At 36.9% G+C, this 20,277-nt stretch overlaps 5 protein-coding genes across 6 annotated transcripts; 2 read left to right on the top strand and 3 right to left on the bottom strand.

The window, feature by feature from the left end:
* Nucleotides 1–2,114: 2,114 nt before the first annotated feature.
* On the top strand, nt 2,115–2,981 carry LOC120013830 (transcription repressor OFP13). Its single transcript, XM_038865781.1, has one exon. It carries the CDS (start codon nt 2,223–2,225, stop codon nt 2,919–2,921), a length of 699 nt encoding a protein of 232 aa, XP_038721709.1. The 5' UTR covers nt 2,115–2,222; the 3' UTR covers nt 2,922–2,981.
* Nucleotides 2,982–5,705: 2,724 nt separating this feature from the next.
* Nucleotides 5,706–6,708, bottom strand: LOC120013840 (transcription repressor OFP6). Its single transcript, XM_038865796.1, has 2 exons — nt 6,130–6,708; nt 5,706–6,039 (listed from the first exon to the last, which is right to left on the bottom strand). Exon 1 carries the CDS (start codon nt 6,706–6,708, stop codon nt 6,166–6,168), a length of 543 nt encoding a protein of 180 aa, XP_038721724.1. The 3' UTR covers nt 5,706–6,039; nt 6,130–6,165.
* Nucleotides 6,709–8,540: 1,832 nt separating this feature from the next.
* Nucleotides 8,541–12,385, top strand: LOC120012990 (putative HVA22-like protein g). 2 transcript variants are annotated; one of them, XM_038864581.1, is made up of 7 exons: nt 8,541–8,962; nt 9,107–9,174; nt 9,331–9,429; nt 9,959–10,015; nt 10,215–10,278; nt 10,389–10,601; nt 11,374–12,385. In XM_038864581.1, the coding sequence occupies exons 2-7, from the start codon at nt 9,143–9,145 to the stop codon at nt 11,650–11,652; spliced, it is 744 nt and encodes a 247-aa protein (XP_038720509.1). In that variant the 5' UTR covers nt 8,541–8,962; nt 9,107–9,142; the 3' UTR covers nt 11,653–12,385. The 2 variants fall into 2 exon arrangements, with proteins under 2 accessions (XP_038720509.1, XP_038720508.1); XM_038864580.1 differs by having other exon boundaries at nt 8,543–8,962; nt 11,362–12,385.
* Nucleotides 11,690–12,349, bottom strand: LOC120012991. Its single transcript, XM_038864582.1, has one exon. The coding sequence runs from the start codon at nt 12,315–12,317 to the stop codon at nt 11,838–11,840; it is 480 nt and encodes a 159-aa protein (XP_038720510.1). The 5' UTR covers nt 12,318–12,349; the 3' UTR covers nt 11,690–11,837.
* Nucleotides 12,386–13,118: 733 nt separating the features above from the next.
* LOC120012989 (transcription factor E2FA) lies at nt 13,119–18,301 on the bottom strand. The gene is made up of 14 exons (XM_038864579.1): nt 17,885–18,301; nt 16,533–16,719; nt 16,259–16,312; nt 16,059–16,144; nt 15,893–15,981; nt 15,720–15,774; nt 15,412–15,464; nt 15,274–15,324; nt 15,136–15,184; nt 14,891–14,956; nt 14,720–14,796; nt 14,312–14,546; nt 13,705–13,771; nt 13,119–13,619 (listed from the first exon to the last, which is right to left on the bottom strand). Exons 1-14 carry the CDS (start codon nt 18,089–18,091, stop codon nt 13,489–13,491), a joined length of 1,407 nt encoding a protein of 468 aa, XP_038720507.1. The 5' UTR covers nt 18,092–18,301; the 3' UTR covers nt 13,119–13,488.
* Nucleotides 18,302–20,277: the final 1,976 nt, after the last annotated feature.

Raw genomic sequence — 20,277 nt, 5'->3', positions numbered from 1 at the left:
GATCATAGTGTCCTTCCGAGACCCATTTGGCTAATTAAGCCGTGGGCTAGTCCATTACTCCATTAGCTGAACGATCAATCTTTGAACTCTTCCATAAGTCAAACTTGGAGAGTCCCTGTAGCAGCCGGTCCCTCCTATCATTAACATTTTGTCCACTTTAAACCATCCCATACTGGCACTCATTGCTTAATTTATCTTTCTACGTCCACACCAGCCCAACTTCACACTACATAGACTTATTATCCCGTCCACTCGAGTCGGGTCCCTCTTCAATTTGGGTTTTCATATCATTTTCAAGCTTTGCTTAGATTGTAATTAAAGTAGGGAAGCTCAGACTGTTTTGATTGGGATTGACATATCTATGGTTAATTAATTAACGTGGGCAAGTGAAATTGCAATTCTACCTAAGGTTGCTTAATTACTTTTGGATTTCTTTTAGTATGTACTGAAAATGAGATGTAACCACAAATCTGTTTGAAAACTAGTACTACAAAAACACTCATGCCCCTTCCCAAACATTAATGAAAAAGTAGGTGATCATAATTGCTTCACTAAGATGGGGATTGATTTGAATGCTCACTACCCCCATGTTATTTTTGCTTTCTTTTTATGTATCTAAGAGATCATGAAATATGATTAGGAAATTGAATGAAAATTAAGTATATATGCCTATTAAATTAAACATTTATATGAATTCTCATATGCGGACCATTTTTGAGAGTGTTGAAAAATGATATGACAAGTGGGTTCATTGCGCGCTTTGGGTCGCACTTGTTTACAAAAACAACATAGATTCAGTGGTTCGCATTTTAAATCCGAGATAGGAGGCTCCAATTCATAGCTCCGATTTTGGCTCCAATTATCCCCAAAATTATGTTAAATCATGAATTAAAATGTGTGATTAGAATATAGTAGATTTGGAAAAAAAAATCTAAAAACTAAATTCTAAACCATAAACCCTAAACACTATGAATTAAGCCATATATAAATCCTAAATTTTAAACCTTAAACCTTTAACTCTAAACCCTAACCACTAATTTCTAACTCTTAGAGTCCGTTTGGTAGATCGTATAGGATAGTATAATATTACTATCCAATGTATAATTTAATCATTGGATAAGTTGATGTATAATTTAATCCTATCCAGTGTTTGGAAAAAATCTGATATTAGCCATGTATAGTATAATTATTATATAATACGATGTTTGATTTGTTGTTAGACAAAATGATAGTATAAGATTTATGATAATTTGTCTAGATTACCCCCAATTAAAACAATAATTTTTTATTAAGAGATTTTGCCAAACATCCATGAAATGCTTTCAGTATACACTAACTTGGAAAAAAAAAGGATCATAACAAGCTCAAGAAAATTTATTTGCAAATGCTTTAAGTACGGCTCAATTTCTCATGAAAACATCTTGACTATGGTAGCTCTCCCCCAACGTTGGTATGTATAGTTTTAGGGTTTACTTTTTCTCTCTTCCTATATAAAGTGAGGGTGAAGGTTTTTTTTGTCTTTTGACATGTTATCTCTTATACTAAGCGCTCCGTATAAAATAAAAACGAGTTGGAGGCGTTTTAATATTATACGGTCTGCATCGTATAAGAGCCATTTTTGTAAAAAATTATACTATCCAGAGATTTTTAAAAAACATCCAAACACCCGATAACTTCATTAAAGGATAATTTTATACTATACGGAGTCTTATCCGACGTACCAAACGGAGCCTTATATTCTAATTGGAACCCCTCTCATTCCTTTAAATCCGCATTTTAACTCTTTAAGCCCGCATAAGAGAATGCATTCATAATATTCAAAATTTTGAGCTGGCTAGCTTGTGCATTTGAGCAACATAAACTGATGAACCTACCAAAGAAATCAAACTGCAATTATGCAATATAATAATACACTAATCTAATCAAGAGATCCAAGGACAATATTCAATGTGCTCTACTGACCAACATTTATAACACAAGCAAGTAATTTAATACACAAACAAAAAACAAATAAAAATTAAGGAGATTGAAAAACCATAGTTGTCCCTATCTCTTGTTTCCAATCTCACCCAACTTTGTCTCCCTTTTAAATTCTACTCTGAATTGGCCATTAATGCCCACAGTAAAGAACTCTCTCAAAAGCCTCCAATTTGAATCAACCCACACACAGATATACACATATAACGCTTATTTTCTCTTTCATTCAACCAAAAACCACACACATGGTCAAGCTCCCATTCCTCTCCAAGGCATGGCCTTCTTGCAACCAACCAAGAACTCTCTCTTTTCGAGACAACAACAACATGTTCAAGGCCATTTATTCGGACACTCCTACTACTACTACTCAAGATTATTCAATATTGTCCACAAATTCCTCGGAATCAGCTAGTTTTTCGACATTAACGTCGGAAGATTCGGGAGGGGATTGTTCAATAGAGACAGTGATTCAAGGTTTAAGGTCAAAGAGGCTCTTCTTTGAGCCAGGTGAGAGTAATTCAATACTAGAAGAGTCAAAATCAGGTGGGTTTCCATTTAAAGAGAGTTTGGTGATGGCCATGGAGTCACAAGACCCTTTTGTGGATTTTAGGAAATCAATGGAGGAGATGGTGGAGGCTCATGGTGTGAAGGATTGGGAAGGTCTTGAAGAGCTTTTTTGTTGGTATTTGAGAGTGAATGAGAAGAGTAATCATGGTTATATTGCTGCTGCTTTTATTGATCTACTTGTTTCACTCTCTATTCATGATTTCTCTTCTACTTGTAATAATGCTATTCATGTTGTTTCCTCTCCTTCTTCTCCATTGTCGTTTTGTACTTCTTCTTGTGATGGTGATTCTTCTTCTTTAACTCCTTGTATTTCTTCTGTGGAAGAAGGAGAGAGTAGTGAGAACAAAGAGAAAGATGATGATGATGCTTCATCTTAATTAAATTAATGAATGTATAACTAGATTGATAAATCATAGTAGAATACTTCTTGATAACCATCTAATTTGTCTTTGTATTCTATACTTCTATAATCTCTACAGCGTTAAAAGATTAGTTCCCTTTTAATCCATGTTTTTTTTTAAGTATGTACTCTCTTTTTTAAACGGGAATTGGGAAGGGAGTTTCGAACCATGATCATCAAAGACCATCTTTATAACTCTACCTAGTGGTTTGGGTGTTGTTTAAGTATGTGCTTATTAGTCTTTATTTTAGCGAATGACATGAGTTTAGAGATTTTAATACGAATGCTCTAATGTTGGTTCAACGGCATTCTAGCCATAAATGCGGCGTGTATCAGGTTCCATATGAAATAATTTAATGTAGTTGTTGCTTTTTTTAATCAATGAATCATGACCGTTGGGATGATCTCGTGTGCAACGCAACATGGACCGTTGGAAATATTGAGAGAATCAGAGCCGTTGGTTATTTAAATTGTGGATGGTCGTTATCAATTGATAGGTAGAATCCAATTCCAGCAGAGAAGTTTTTGGCCTGGTCCGCCCGACCTGCAACATTATCGTCTTTGAACACCAGTGACACTGCAAAAAAATAATAATGGGGTACATTGATGAATTTGAGAATTGTCTCTTATGTGTCACCACTTGAAAATCGAATATAGATGCAATCTCTTAAACAGAACAAAAACTACCTGGCGATAAACTACCGGGTTACAATGACGGATTCGCCCTAAGAATAGTAATATGGTTTAAACCGGACATTCTGGAGCGAGTAGAGTAACTTCTTTTTATCATGGTCACGTCCAAAGAGGATTGTTGTACTAGTTGTCTATGTCTATCCATTTGGGGGAAAAAAGAGTCAGCGTAGAAATAATTGTCAACGCTCCATGTTCTTCAAGAACATGTTTTCGACAATACAAATACGATACAATTGTGGGTACAAAGACACCATATTGGTTAAACATGAGAAGATAATTGAGTATATAAAGTACGTATGGAATATCTCCATTGGAATAAGGCTATTTGAAGGGAGGCACTGTGGTCTTTTGTTTGAGGGAATGATTGTTGTGTGAGAACAAAAATATCACATAGGTTAAACATGGTAATATGGTTGAGTGCTCCAGTTTACCCTATGTCTGTTTTTTTCTTCCTTTAGGCCATCATATTTGATGCCCTTCTATATTTGTTTTCCGTTGGTTCAATATATTCTACTGTTTATAAAAAAAAAAAAAGGCCAGAGAGAGCTCAAGAACAAATCCGTGCGGGTTTAGGAACAACCCAAACCCAATTACATGTTCCTAGTAGGGTGTATGGATATACATAAAGACCACATTCATTAATGAAATCTTCACTTTCCAAGAAATTTTTTCATCTATCCGCTCTCATCTATTAATTGAGGGTCATTATTTGAATGGATCATCCGATGGTGCTTCAACATATTATCCTGAAGAAAGTAGTACTAGCCGTTGCAATAAAATTTAAGCGTTGTAGTGGGCTTCAGTACTCTACTTACAAGATAGATAGATATGTTAACATATATAGATAATTTCATATCCTAATCATCAACAATGTGTTTTCCTTGAATAGAACATCTCATAGTAATTTCCCAGTTAAGCATGTTTCTGTGAGAGCATTATTGAGATGAGTAATCTCTTGGGGAATGCAAAGTCGTGCGGGCCTGATATATTAACGAGAATCAAATAATTTAAAACGGACAATATTATTGATGTGTAATAAGATACACATTAAACTCGCATTTAACACTCCATATGAATGCGTGAATATATCTCAACGAGTGTGATGCTGTGATTGTGACACAGTAGCTAGGTTATGAATTATGATCATATATTCATAGCTCTCTCAGATGGTCAGAGTTACTTAATATCCTCACATATCTTACTCTTGTTTTTACTACCTTACAGGTCTCTCAGTACTCAATTAATTTTCAGTTCTTGGATAGAGTTTTAATGGATTTAGGTGAAACAACTTGGTCATATATGGTCCACAGTTACTGCAAATTAAACCAAAATAAATGGTAATTACTGATTTGAATTGGCAGTTATTAATTACCTTGTTACAAATAATTCAGTGGTGATTTTTGTGCTGTCATTTTCTCAGGCGTGATGGTTTTTTTATTTTTATTTTTTTGTCTTAAATGCTTCCTCTTAATGTAATACTTACCAACCTGACAAGGTTGTTTCAAATTTCCATGACAATAGCTTCGAGCCTTCGACAGCAGGGGCCGGGCGTCTTATTTTCCTGTACAGATGTTTTGGGCTTTTTCTTTGGGTTTGTTACGTCGTCTACCCATCCTAAAATGGGTAGCCTATTAGGATTGCAAGTTGGGCTTTTCTTGGGCTTGGGCTTTTAATGTAGGGCCTCAATTGCGGGTCCTCCAAACGGAGGTATGACGGCAGTTTTAACATTTAACACGTTTGACTTTCCTGGACAAATTTATCACAAGACAGACTCATGATGAATACGGACAATCAAAATTAAATCACCGCGTGAGTGCAATTCTGGCCTGGACGACGATGTCCATACTGGATCGTTCCATGCCATGTCTACGCATAAAATTAATGATTTCGGAAAATCAAAAGTTGATACCGGATCTTAAATAAGATTTTAACGTAGCTACATATTAAATTTGCATTAACTTGTGATCCTCAAGATGGTAGCTACATCATATGAATTAAGTCTTCTCTGCTACTAAATAATTAAGTGCAACCAAACATTGGAAAATGAACAACTCAGTCAGTCGGTCCATAAAATACAATTACAAAATATTGCATTCATTAATAGGATTGCATTCAACCCCACCACTTATTAGTGCATGTCTCCTCCACCTCCACCCACCAATGTGGCCCTAGTCGGAGGCGGCAGACGAGAATTCTTGTAGTAGAAATTATTATAGTGATTATCACACATATCTAATCTGTTTACCAAACTAAAAAAAATAATTATGGATTCCACAATGATAAACAAACTGAACCTGACCATTGCAGTGCTGTGACTTCTATTACAAGTTCTCTCAACCTTCATAGGAGGAGCCTTCCTTAGATCACAAATGCCAATACATCCTGTCTTTCCCCACCATGACCTGGCATGGGATTTTGAGCAAATCAACTTGCAATACCCAAAACAGAAAAATAAATATAAAAGTATATACGCTACGGTGAGTAGTACGTACACGTAGATTTGTTAAATAAACCACGTGCAGCTCGACCTAGGAGTCAGGTGAGACGAATCCACTGCGCAGCTTCTGAGAGAACACACCCTTCCAGATCTCACTGAAAGCTTCAACGATAATCCCATGATGATACGGTGCGTTTAGCTGCAAAAAGCAGTTGAGTAGTTCCCTTAGATCTTGTTTAGAGTATATTTCCTTCTCCACTACCATTTGAAGCATTGAATGCCGAAAATCCAAGTACGGATCATCCGAATCCTTCTCCACTGCCATGCTCTCTCCCCCTAAGCGCCCAAGCGCACCAACACTCCTCGGACACGTGGCGTCGTCGGTAGTACTATCCCAGCTTTCGTAGAAACGTGGGGGTGGAGTGGGTGTGGCTGGAGAGAATGTGGTGGTGGTGGTGGTGGTTTGAGATGATGAGGTTGAAGAGGAGTAGTGGTGGTTGCGCCGGTGGTTGTGGTTCAAGTGGGGTGGCTTGGGTTTGGGGTGGAAGATGTTGGAGAGTTTTGGTCTCACGCAGCTGCACCCGAGCTTCACTGAGACTCTGTTGAAGACGAACCTTCTCTTGTTACTCGACATTTTTTGAGCCTGAGAGAGAGACAAGGGGTGGTGCTTACTTAAGTACTGCATGTGAGCAAAAGAGTTGCATCTGTGCTAATTTGACATGTCTGTTACATGAAATAATGACAGCTTTATATGAACCGTTGATTGTAACTATGGTATCGACCAAGACTTTATGACAGGAAAGACTGTGATATCAGAGATTATCCCTCATGGTAATATGGTATGGATGAAAGGGAGCTTGTGTTTTGTGTCTCGTCTCTTATGTCAAATTAACCTAACGAGGCGGATTAATGAGAATGGGCTCGCAATTATACATTTATACTTACTGATCTAAGCCCATTGGAAAACTAATGGGCTTCACGTATTTGGGCCAATTACAATGTCAGAATAATTGCGAGCCCATTCTCATTGTATCCAGCTAGGCGGCTGCATTTTTAAAATCATCGCAGATTCTTAATTAATTAATTAATTTCAATGGATCAGTTCAACAAAACCCAACTAACAGCAATTAATGCACGTGTTGCCCAACTTAACTAGTTGAACCAACTAATTATTTTACTTATGAGAAGTTGGCTTTTTGTGATTAAGTAACGATAATATTATTTAAAATTACACGAAGTAGGAATATAAAAATTTCGTTGGATGTGTGATCATATGAGTAAATTTTTGGAATAAAGACTGGATAACAATGATAAATAATAGTATTATTGATTCCTTTTTTCTTTATATAAGACATAAAGTTGTGTGTCATTACGTCGAACAGCACAAGCCATACGAAAAATAATAAAAAAATGATAATACACAAAAATATATATATATAAGAGTTGTTAGGTTAGCTCAACCTTGGCCAACTAATGCTCTCCAATGAGACAAGCCATGCATCAAGCCATAAAAATGATGATCAAACTCTTCTGTTATTAGGTTTGGCCGGGACAATATGAGTCAACGAAATCCTAATTGTCGGTTCTGCCCTTCAATCCCTTTGAAAATTTCAAGGACCCCACCTAAGAAAATACTTTAATAGAACATCTAGAATTTAGAAGCCTCGAATAATGATGGGTTCCACTAAAAAAAAAGTCCAAAGTTAGGTTTTCTTTGCCTTGCCTTCGAAGAATGACAATCAATAGAAGGATGTATGCATGTCATACTTTGGTGTGCATGTCATGAATTTTATGCAAAGAAAAATGGGAAGTAAAAACAATTGTGATAACCTTCAAAATTGGCTCGGTCTTAGTGACATATCATGTGGTATGACTAGCATCAGGAAGTGTTGTCGTTTACCTGACATTCGACCATTTCAAATAAAGATCGTTTAATTGACATTCGAGGTCCATTTTTACATGAGTTTGAGAGTTACAATTTTAGTAGAGGTAGATCTATTCCTTATTTGATTCTTAGGCGGATTAAAAGGAGAGGGTGAATCCCATCATGATTCATTTCCTAATTGGAGTCGGTCTCATTCAAGGCTTTCGATTCCCCTTAGTGTTGATCACCTGAGATTTTCGAGGTGCTGCTACCATGGAAGCTTTGCTCGGCAATCAGCACATGACATCGGCTTGTCTCCTCGACCATGTGGTGTCCCGTGTCAACATATCATCGGAGGATGATTTTTGGTGTCATGAAATTCAAATTTTCATATAAACGAGTGTTTTAATTTCAATTTAACTATAATTTTTGTTAAACTTTGTTTTAATCTATTATCTTTAATTAAAAAAAAAAAGTGGCAAGACAGAAACTGATTCCTCTTTTTGAAAATATGCAAAATGACAAAAATGCCCTAAACTGAACTTGACTACTCAGGTCTAGAACGTTGAATCGGTTCGATCTTGGAAGTACCACAAGAAATCCGTTCCCTCCGCGCGGTTGCGTATAAAATATTGAGAGAAGCGTTCATGGCAAGAAATCCCCCTTCATTTTCCTTTGATTTTCTTTTTTCTCTTCCCTGTTAAGATACACTCATTATATATCTATATATATGTATAGAGAGAGACGAAGATTAACTACTCGCGTTGTTAAAACTGCAATTTGACTTTGTTTTCTGTTGTCCCCTGATCTCAAGTTTTTCTGCGCAACTGTTCATTCCCTCGAACTCTCTCACAGATCCTTCCCTTGGCAAAGCTGTAAACCGCATTTCTGGAACTCTCGCATCTTTTGATCTTCTGAATTTTACTTCCTGCGATTGATTGATTTCTTATTCGAGTTCAATTTTTGAATTCATCAAAAGCAAGTTTCTTCGAGTCCCTGAATTCTATCTTTGCTCGACAAACAGGTTCGACAGAATGCTTTCTTGCTTCTTTTCATCTATTGACTATTGATTTTGTAGGTTTTTTTTTCAATTATAGTTGAGAAAGAATGATTGTGGCGGACAATGAATTGAAGTGATTGAATGAATTGAATCTTGAGTTTATTGCAGAATTTTTCGACTGGTGTTGATAAATAGGGATTGAAGATGTTGGGAGATTTTATCACCAGAACTCTCATGTAATCATTTATGCTTTTATTATGTTCTAAATGCTTATTAATCATCTTTTCCTTTTGTTCCTTTTTCCTTTTTCTTTGTTTAGGATCGGCAGGTCCTATAGTTTTCTTGTCATTGACGGCATCTTCTCCTTCTTTTGGCGCTTTTTTGAATGACAGATTGCTTCTTGGATATGGATATCCGGCATTTGAGTGCTTCAAGGCGATGGAGGTCAACAGGGTACAGATTGAAGAGCTCAGGTTCTGGTGTCAATACTGGTAGGAGCCCAATATCGTTCTCTTCAATTCAATTGATTATGGATTCCTTTCTGTTTCTTTGGAAATTCAGAGTAATTTATTGATAATTAGAAAATTTTGGTGCCTCTTCATCAATTTTAGTTTAGATCAAAAAGTTTGTGTAATGTCAATACTAACCCAATCGAGCGGTCCTTGTACCTCTCATTTGGACTTAAAAACCAAAGATGACGGACCACGAATAACAAATTTGTGCATACCCGACTTGGATTTTCAACATAATATAATTTGATGGTAGAGGGACAACCATTTAAACGGTAGTGCTAAGTATCCCTAACAAATTCAACCATGATCCACCATAACATGTAATTAGACAACGTAATAACGCAATTTAATGTCATTAGATAATGTAATGTTGTTATGACCGGTTATGGAAGAAATTGTTAGGGATACAAAGAGTTTTCGCCATTTAAAAGACTCATTTTATCATTGAAATTTTATCCAACATGTGTTTGATTGATTCACATTGTGCCCATTCCTCTGAATATTGCAGGACCATTGTAGCAGTTCTTACAATTTGCGAGAGGATAGGGGATACATTTATCTCATGGTATGCAGACTCCTCAAATACATCACATTCAATGAATTTCATATATCTGATTAACATAAAATGTGTTGCTTTCTATGAGTGGCATGAGTTTATGCTCATATTGGATGTCCAAAAAGCAAACTTTTATGTTGTCGTTATCGGTTATAGAAAAAGAAAAGAAAAGAATGTGTTGCTGATACATACTTGGCTCACTTTTCAGGATGCCCATGTATGGGGAGATAAAACTGGCATTCTTCATATACTTATGGTATCCACAATTCAAGGTAAAACAGAATACAGTAAGAAAGTAGTCAAAGCACCATTTGTGTGTCACATTGTCTCTCTTATTGTGATGATGCGATATTAATAATATTACTCACTCTGGGTAACTCAGGGGACTGGCTATGTCTACGATAAGTTGTTGCGGCCTTACATAACAAATAATGAATCAGACCTGGAAAGGAAGTTGCAGAACTTGAGGGCAAGAGCATGGGACTTTGCTATCTATTACTGGAATAACTGCACGGATTTGGGTCAGACGAAATTCTTCGAAATGCTTCAGTTTCTGGCAAATCAATCAGGGAATTCCAGCATTACTGGCATTGAGGTGAGCTTTCCATTCTCTTGTTTCTTATCTCATTAATAGAGCACATGAATTTTATTTCACAATTGATCAACACAAACCCAAACCAAACAAGCAACAACTTATCTTGAAATAAATCCACAGAGCAATAGTATAATTGATTATATATTTGGCCTTAGGTCAAATGTATGCCACTAAGGTTGGAAATTTAAATGAACAGAGAGTATTTTGCTGGGGTTTTGCCTGATCTCGTAGGCTTTTGGTCCACTATCGGAGAGATTAGGAGTTCCATTTTCACTCGCTCGGCTTCAGCCCTATTCTCGGTTAAAAACAAAAATGATCCTTAAGAGTATTCGAGCACACCATCTGAGTTGTAGCTTTCACCTCCGTCTCATCATCATCGCTTTATCTCTATATGACTTTCCCTTGTACTACATGACTTACTAAATCCTCTGTTCCGCAGCACTCTTTAAAGTCCCATAAGGCACACCCACACAATTTTGCCTTTTGTCTTGTCTTCTTTATATCCCGTCATTTCTTCTGATTGCAATACTCGTTCACACTCTTGGGCATCAACACCAAAACACTTGCAATAGGAGGAAAAGAACAAAACTTGAATCAAACAAGCCTCTAATTCACCCAACAAGACTTTCGATTATTTTAACTGGAAAAATAGGATGATGCCAGAACATGATCAATACTTTCATCTCAATCATAAACATATCCAAATTTCACATAAATTCTTATGTCAAGTTCATTTTCTCAAACATAACTGACATTGCAGAATGCTGACCAGTACTTTCCAAGTGCGCCGCCACTGCCTCCAGACGCATCAAGCAAGCAATCAAGCAAGAAGAAGAAGTCTTCAGGTAGCACTAACTACCGTGCCATATCAGAATCACCAAAATCCAATCTTGTGCAAGTTAAGCTTCACAACCAAACAGAGTATCTACAAGAAGTGAATCCATCCATCCCGGAATCGCCTACCGGACTCAATTCAAGCGGGAGCGAAACCTATGCCAATGACAATCTCAAGCACCGGCTATGGCGCTTCAGACCATTTCAGTGGAATTAACAAATTGTACAAAAACCACCAGACCAACCCAACAAAGGGAAACAAAAATTACGTTCATTTAATTGCTTAATTCTCCTTGTAATGTAATGAATCTATGTTCATCCCTTATTGGTGTGTATAGAAACCAAGGAAGAAAAGAAAAGAAAAGAAACCAAATTGAAACATGATTAGATCACTATAAACTGTTATCTGTTGATTAGCCGGAAGATGCAATCGAAAGCGCGGGCGATGCCCGGAATGACTTGGCAATTGATGAAATTGAAGAAGTCGGAGACGAGGTTCCGAGGCGAGGAGAACCGGAGCCAGAGGCGGCGGAGGAAATGAGGGGCAGAGGCATCCGGGGAAGAGGACATGGGCTGGAGATATGCCCAGGCTGCATGCTTGACGAGGCGGTTGCGGATGGAGATCTCGTAGAGGGAGGAGGCCGCGGCGGTGGCGTTGGGGGAGTTGATTGCGGCGGAGTTGGAGGGAAGGAGGTCCTTAAGGGAGGTGTAGGAGGAGGAGGAGTTGAGAGAGACGAGCTCGTAGTCGAGGGGTGCAGCTGTGCTTGTGCCGTTGGGGAGACTGGTGGTGTGGAGGGTGAGCGTGTTTGGGATCACCCCGGAAGTCACGCTTAAGCTCCGGCGGCGGAGATTTGACGGCGTTGGCGGCTCTAGTTCGTCCATAGTGACTTGCGTGTTTTCTGTGATTTGTCTGTGAATGAATGTAATTATTGGCGTGTATATTGTCCGTATCTCGCTCTGGTTCTGGTCTCGAGTTCGTTACCGTTTGCTTATTTTTTGTTTCTTTTTTATATTACACACTGTCTTAATCAGGGGCCAAATTTTACGCGTCTTCTAAGAGAACCTCCGAAAATATATTTTGATCACACACTTTAAGTTTAGGATGGTAAATTAGGAAAATATATATGTTGGATTTGATTGTATTGTAACAAAATTCAATTCTTAAACTAGTTTGAGATGGAATCTAGCAACAAAAAAACTAAATTATACGTATATGGTTCTTATTTGGTAAATTATTGTAAATTCATGTATTGTTGTAAGTTGGAACTGTCATATTTCAGTCTGCAAAAGACAAATAAACTGGAGCCACATGAGGATAAAAGGGCTGCCCACACGGCCACACCGCTCCTTGTGGAAATGGCAAAAACAGACCCGTCATCACCCTTTTAATTAATTAATTGCCAACAGAAAACGTCAATTTTGTTTCAAACATCTCCTTTTCTTTGAAGTTAATTATTTTCAAACATACTCATTTCTTTGAAGTTGGGAGACGTTCCATTCTTTGGTCTATTTGAGTGGCTAATCATACACATTTTGTTTTTTTCCCACTTGTTTTGTGCATTCTCTGCTCTCGTTCCTTTTGCCTTTTACCTTTTACCGAGTGAGGAACGGTTTTAGAGGTAATGGCTTTAACTATTGTCATTCCATGGTCATAAATTGATACTCGCCTCTACAAAGATCATTGCCGGTAAGGTTTAAATGAAAACTCTTCTGCTATGCAGATATGCATGTGACAATAATGCATATAAAGCTAAATTTGTGTGTTTCTGTGTCCCCTAAACCAAGCATCAATGGCAATGCTTGTCTTCCAAACATCCATCATTCTCGTAAAGTAAACTCTGGCGGCCAAAAAAATGTTTACCTTTTTTACTAATAGAAATGACGCTCCAGCTTACCATCTATTGACTTCCTCCCAAGTGTCTCAGCAGTCTGCATTCAGCAACCCGATTTGCATGTTTAAGCCTCGAAGGATATGGGCATCGAAGGTTGTTGATGGGAAATAGAAACCATTATTTTGAGCTAGCTCATTAGGCTAACTAATCAGCCTTCACCTCTAATTGGGGTTAACAGCAGTAGATGGCACGCCGTGAATCCCAGAAGGCGCATTTTGTGGCCTTGAGGCACTGATATCAGGAATTTCAAACTCAGAAGGTAGCATATTTACCCCATCCCATTCAACGTTAGCTATGGCACATGTTAAGGACAACATTCTCGGAACTTATTAGAAAAAAGGACATTATAAAAGGACAGCAATTTGAAGTAAGGATACAATCTGTCCTCCAGATATCTGTCATGCTAACTCCTGCATCTGAAAGAAGCCAGTAGTCTGCATCGGTCTGCAACAGTAAAAAGAAACGTGACATTCAGACAAATAAACCCATGTGACCAGAAAAATATCAATCAAACACGGATTCCTAATTCTTGAATGCATAACAGTTGAAGTTATGTTGAATACAGGTTAAGAACAAAGCAAGCTCCTTTATTATACTTGCTCACCATGAATATAACTACTAGGATTCAAATAAACTATGCCTAAGTACATGCAAATAATAGATGTGAACAGATGAACGCAGCATTTTGATTGGTTTAGACTCGCAATGACTTAGTGCAAAGGAATCTTCTGCAGCGACAAATAGAAAAGTCCAGATTATGTCACCTATCCTTCTTCTCGGCTTCTAAACTAGCATAGTAATTGGTGTACATCTAGGCTTGGAACCAATGTTTCAAGCCATGTAAGGTATTTCACATATTCATCATAGCAGTATTAGTAAAATTATTGGGCCAAAATTGTTCACATGGGCAACTTTTTATCCAGTTCTAAAACAATACTTCATAAGACTTTAGCCATAAGAAGAACTGAAGATAGCCACACTTACATCAACATCAGAAGGAACAATCTTCATCATTCTTCCAACAAAGTCCTCAGAAGCATTAAGATCACCACAGCCTGTGGTTTGAGTTTCTTGCACATGGGGTTCAAGCTCCTGCTGGATGTTATCAACCGTGACCATCTCTGTTGCTTGGTTTTCATTAGACCCTGAACTGGAAGCAAGGGGGAGGCTCATGGGAGGCTCTACACCATTCATATCCTCAAACTTCTCCTCAAATTGACTGCAAAGATTAGGTGAAAAGTTGAAGAAACAAAAACAAGACAAGAATATCAAAACAATCAAAGGTCTCAAATTTCTTACCATCCAACTAAACAACTAACAAGAGAGTGAGTAAAATATTATTTAGGATGAGTCATGATTGTGAAATTAGTTCCGTATGACAGGCAGATATACCTGACAAGGTAGACATCAATGGGACCCATTGTACTTCTCAGGACTATCCTGTACCTCCTCTGTGGATAGTCAACGTCCTGGCACATAGAGGAATGATTCCACTCAAACATTAAAAACTAAAGTGTCTAGCACAAATGAAATTTATTCTAGTAATGTTATGCTAAAACTTACTTCATCAGGATCAGGGACTTCCAGAGTGGTACCATGAGGAGCTTTAATTGCTACGAGGGTTTCATTCTGCCACATATAATGCTAAGTAAGTTTTTTATCAAATACAGCAAAAACATCATTGAGATCAGTTTCAGAAGAGGGTAAAGGCTATCCAAGCCAACAGAACTAAACAAGTTGCAAGTTGGAACACAGAATATAATGGCATGAAAACTTGGGATTTGTTGCAAGACAACAAATACACTGACCTGAAAGCAGGGTATATTCTTGATGTCCTCTTCAGTCACAAAAAGCCACCTGAAATTATTTAAAGATGAATCAATGCACTCTATTTGCATATACAACATGGGTAAATAAAAGGAACTAGATATAGAGAGAATATTTACTTTTGCTTGTCATCATTTTTACTCAAATCTCTCAATCTTTCATGCATATCTCTGTAAAATTTTGGGAAATATCAGCAACATGTAATAGATTAAAGAAGCCAACAGCAACAGCTCTACTAAGAGAATAAACTATTTAACCTTATTTGATCATCGAATCTGTGCTCTTCCACAGAAAGTTTTTCAATTTCTGCCTGAAGAGGAAACAACCACAAGATAAATCTCATTTCTCAATAAAAGCCATATTATATTAGTGTGCCAGTTCCTTTAAGGTCCATTACTTTTTGTTTCGTTGCATCATTTAATGATGATTATGGACAGCAGAGGTAGGGGCCTAGGGGTTATGGAGCAATATTTAGCATTCTGTGAATATAACAAATTGAAACACAAAAACATTGTAGAAGTAATAGTACAAAAGCATGATGCAAAAAGAATTGATGACTACAAACCTGTAGTATTGAGATATCACCGTCCAACTCCCCAGGACCTGAAGCATCAATTCCCCTGTTCAATCATTCAACCAATCCTCACGTAAGTCCACACATACACTTCGTCTAAACATGATAAATATTGAAGTGAAAATTTCCAAATTTTGAAAGTTTGGTTTATGATGGAAAATTACTTCCAACGTATTCTATTCTTGAGCTTCTTTTCTATGAGACCAATCCCTTCCAAGACATTTGTTATGTCATATATGCGCCTCTTCTGGACCTGTTTTAATCATCATATGAAATCAATGTCATATATAGGATTCGGTAGTCAATACTTTTAATTAGAAATAGCTTCACCTCTAAAGTCTCTGCGGCTTTGTTCAGGTCAAGAACACCATCTTCAGCATGTTTAATCAAATCAGTGAACCTTTTTGTCAACAGACCTGAAAATTTCTGACATATTATATTCAATATATGTAGACGAATTTCAAGAGATTCTTAGAAAGCAGCTAAATCAATTATAAATTTTTCCTATAGTCAAACTCTCAAATAAGTACCTAGGGAACTGTCATAGCGGCAGCTGCCACCTGGAGTAAGAGTTGAAGGTGACCCTGCAAGTGAAAGAGCATTTTTGTAAGGATTGTCATTATTGGGTGTTTTCAAGTAAAAGTAAAGATACTACACCATGCAAACCCATTTATGTTGTTCTTAAAATATTTAATCTATATTTTCCATCACAGTTTATCTACTAGGGCATGACCTTCCTGAAAGGCAATATGATCAAGTTAGCAAATTATACACAGCACAAATAATGAAATATAAAATCCTCACCAGCATTTGGAGTCTCGGGCCCAGATCTATTGCCCTTGGAAGCCTTTGAGCGATTATATGCCCTTCCACCTTTAGCAGAAACAGGTGTTTGGAATGGACTATTAGATAGACTAGTGTAACCAGGACTGCTAGCCCACCCAATAGACTCAAATTCATTGTTTTCAGCTCCACTCTTCCGCTTTAATTGCTGATAAACACCAGTAGTATTAGAGATTAACTCTTTTACTTTTATTTAGGATCCTTCATAATGCAGTAGTACGAGGGAGTTTCAGGCCACATTGTTAATGTTTGGTTATTAGATGAAGTAACAGATAAGTGAGGTTCTTGCAGATTAACTCTACCACCTCTCGTAGCTACATTCCAGGCCACAATGCAGTGGAAAGATTGCAGCATACTGATCAACATACATGCTTTCTCCCTTTGGTCAGTATTACAAAGCAGTATCTTGCAGTGCAGAAAAACAATTACCAGAAGCAAGAACCATACATTTCACTAATAAAAATAAAAATAAAAGAAGTTCTGCCAGTTTCTACAATCACTAAACTATTATCAGCAGATAGACTTGATATGGTTCTAGGTAAATCTGGATAGCACTTGAGAAAAATAAATACAAGTACTGCAATAGAGGTTATATGCCATAGAAATTATACATCAAGAATCTAGCAATTAAAGTAGAAAACTCGCAAATATGAAAAACAAGTAATTCAAATATTAGAATTGCTAGCAAGCTTATGTGCACAATAGCACTTCAAAGTTCAAAGTGAGTGCTATTCGACGAAACCCAAACAAACCAGGCAACACTACCTGCAAAGCTAAATTTATTCGAACTCAGAACAAATTATGCACCATGAAGAAGATCAATGACCCTCAGCCACCATAAAATCATCACTCAATTTCATGATAAAGAGCACAAGAATACATGAAAAGTTGAACTGTAAAATCAAAAAATACTTACGCTAACGTGAACAAGTAATCCCCAAACAGATGCCACACCAAGATAAATGCACTACTAACTCAGAATTCAATCTATAGTTAATCTTAAATATCTACGTGATAAGTACATTTCAAGGACACAATTATTGAACGCTGATACATTTAATTGCAGATAACTGAAAGCATAATAAATTTCTTACAACAGTCATAAAAAAGTACAAGGACCCAACAGACGAGCTAAGTAGAGGAGAAAAAACCATCCAGTCATCGAATCCCTTCATTAAATCCCCAACAACTCTCCTAAACGCAACAAATAATCAAGCCATTCACCAAACAGGAAAAAAAAAATCCAAATCAAATAAAAAAAATAAAGAAAATCGAAGATTAAGTAAAATCAACAAAGGAAATATAAAACTCACCGGAGATCTTACTACAATGGCTTCAGGTTCCTGATCGGCTAGTCGGCGAGCGACGCTCCCCGAGGAGAAACGGTGGTAATCATCGGGTGAGGCAAAAGGCGGCTTCATCGGCATGAACGCCAGATGGCGCCTCATAGGCGGGAGGATCGGGCCTGACTGAGGCGGCGGAGGTGCCGAGCGAGAGGACGTTTGAGCTCCTCCCGACATTGGCGGCGAATCAATCGCTTTGTATCGGAGCGGGTTGAGGAACGCAGAGTGGGATCTGGCGCTTAGAGAGAGAACGGAAGAGCTGCAAGACTGCAAAAGTGGAGTTTAGAGAGAGAGAAAGAGGGTTTGAGGGAAAGTGGTGGGGGGTTAGAGCAGAAAACGAGGGAAGGAGGGAATTTTGTTTCAGATAGTGTGGAGGGAACCAATTTTGCGTAATTACAGAAAAAATTTAATAAATTCATATTTTTCTCTTTTTTACCCTCATTGGCCCCTGTGTACTTGTCCAATTCTATTCTATGATCACACCTACCTAAATGACCAAACCTCATTATTGTCTATTTAATTTCTTTTTTATTTTTTTTTCTCTCTATCAAGGTTCAATGTACATTCTTAATAATACAAAATTAAAAAAAAGGAAAAAAAGAAGGGTCAATGCACTTAAGTCTTAACGTTGTGATTGTGTAAAATTACTTGGTTTAAATTTAATATTAGTTTTTATACAACTTTTTTCTCAATGAAAATACGTTCATAATTGTATTATTAGTTATTAATATTACTGTACAATAATATTTATATTTTGACAGCCAACTGTCTTTCAATGTGCATGTTTTTCTTTTGGAGCTGGTTTTAATGTGTGTGTTCATAGTGTTCCAATATTAACAGTCAAAATTGCTTAAATGAGTTTCAAAATATTAAACACGCTTTCACTTGAGCCCAAAATTTAAGTTGGACAGACTGAGTTTCCCTCTGTTGATCCACAGTAGTATTAATATAATACAATACTTCAAAATCATTCTCTCTCTTCTCCTCTCTCCTATGTGGCACAATTTAATTGGATGAGTGGGTCACATAATAAACACTATTCATCAACACTTAAAAAATTCCAACACTCTATATTCATTTTCTCTATTTTCTCTCTCTTCCTTTTCATCATCTCTCTTCCTTTTCATCACCTCTCTCTTTCTTTTAATCTTCTCTTTCTTCATTTTCATCACTTCTCTCTTTATTTTCATCATCTCTCTTCACTATTCATCAACTATATATATACTCCAACTCTCAAGTATCCTTTTTCCACAACTAAATTTTCAAGTGTCATTTTTCACCCATTGTGTGCATGTAGCGCTATATTTATAAAAAAGTAATATTTCAAGTACTTGAAATACACACTATTGTACCCATTGTGATGGTATAGCACTATATTTATCCAAAAAGTATTGTTAACAATGTTAAATATAGCACCATTGTGGATGCTCTAACTAAACTAAACTAAACTAAACCACCACCATCAATTTTTTGCACATATTCATTGGCCCAAGATTTGCTTGGATAATAATGCGCAACCGGCCTTTTTCTTCTTGGTGATGAACAAAGATTTCAGGTCCTTCCATATGAGACGGATTGAGATTCATAACATTCACTTGCCTATGTCACAGAGACTGGACTAAGTGGACTACATACATTCGACAGATGCTCTGTTCAACATCTTGGGTCATCTTTTCATCAATATAATGATCAAATTGAGCAATTCACAGGATAATAGCTAATAAATATTGGCAAATATATAAAGCTTGCCTCTTGAATTCCATATGTATGCTGCAGAAGAAACAGGATTGTGGAGACTGTATGTCTATACATATTTTCTTAATAGACTATGTCAACCATTTGTAAGAACAAAACAAAACCATAATGAGGAAGGTATATTTGCAAACTATATCACTCAATTCATATTCAGAGATAACAAAAATTATTTCTTCTGTACCCAGAAAAAAAAAAGATTCTCTAAAATTATTTCTTCTGTACCCAGAAAAAAAAAAAGATTCGAAGAGAAGAAGATAGAGGGTGAGTTTCCAGAGTCTTTCTCAGCAATCTTATATAGGGTGCCAGCAACGTTCTTCAACAAAAATTCTCACAAAACAAAATGACCCTCAGAGGATCAACATATATAAAGCATCATCTAGACAAAACAGGACGGCAAAAGTACCTTAACTCTCAAAACTTTCAAATACTCTTAGCAGAATTTAGTCGATTAAATGATCGAAACTCTTAATCTTCGCTAAAAGTAAATAATTTAGGAGATTTTAATCAACAATGTGACCCAGTTCCTTAAGCTTGTCTACATTGGATGTCATGTTAATTGAAAATTCAGATCACACTAGCCATAATGAGCTCCCCATAAACCACCACAT

This window comes from Tripterygium wilfordii, chromosome 13, assembly GCF_013401445.1.
Source record: "Tripterygium wilfordii isolate XIE 37 chromosome 13, ASM1340144v1, whole genome shotgun sequence".
Classification (NCBI taxonomy): Eukaryota; Viridiplantae; Streptophyta; class Magnoliopsida; order Celastrales; family Celastraceae; genus Tripterygium; species Tripterygium wilfordii.
This window is presented reverse-complemented; position numbering and strand designations above follow the sequence as displayed.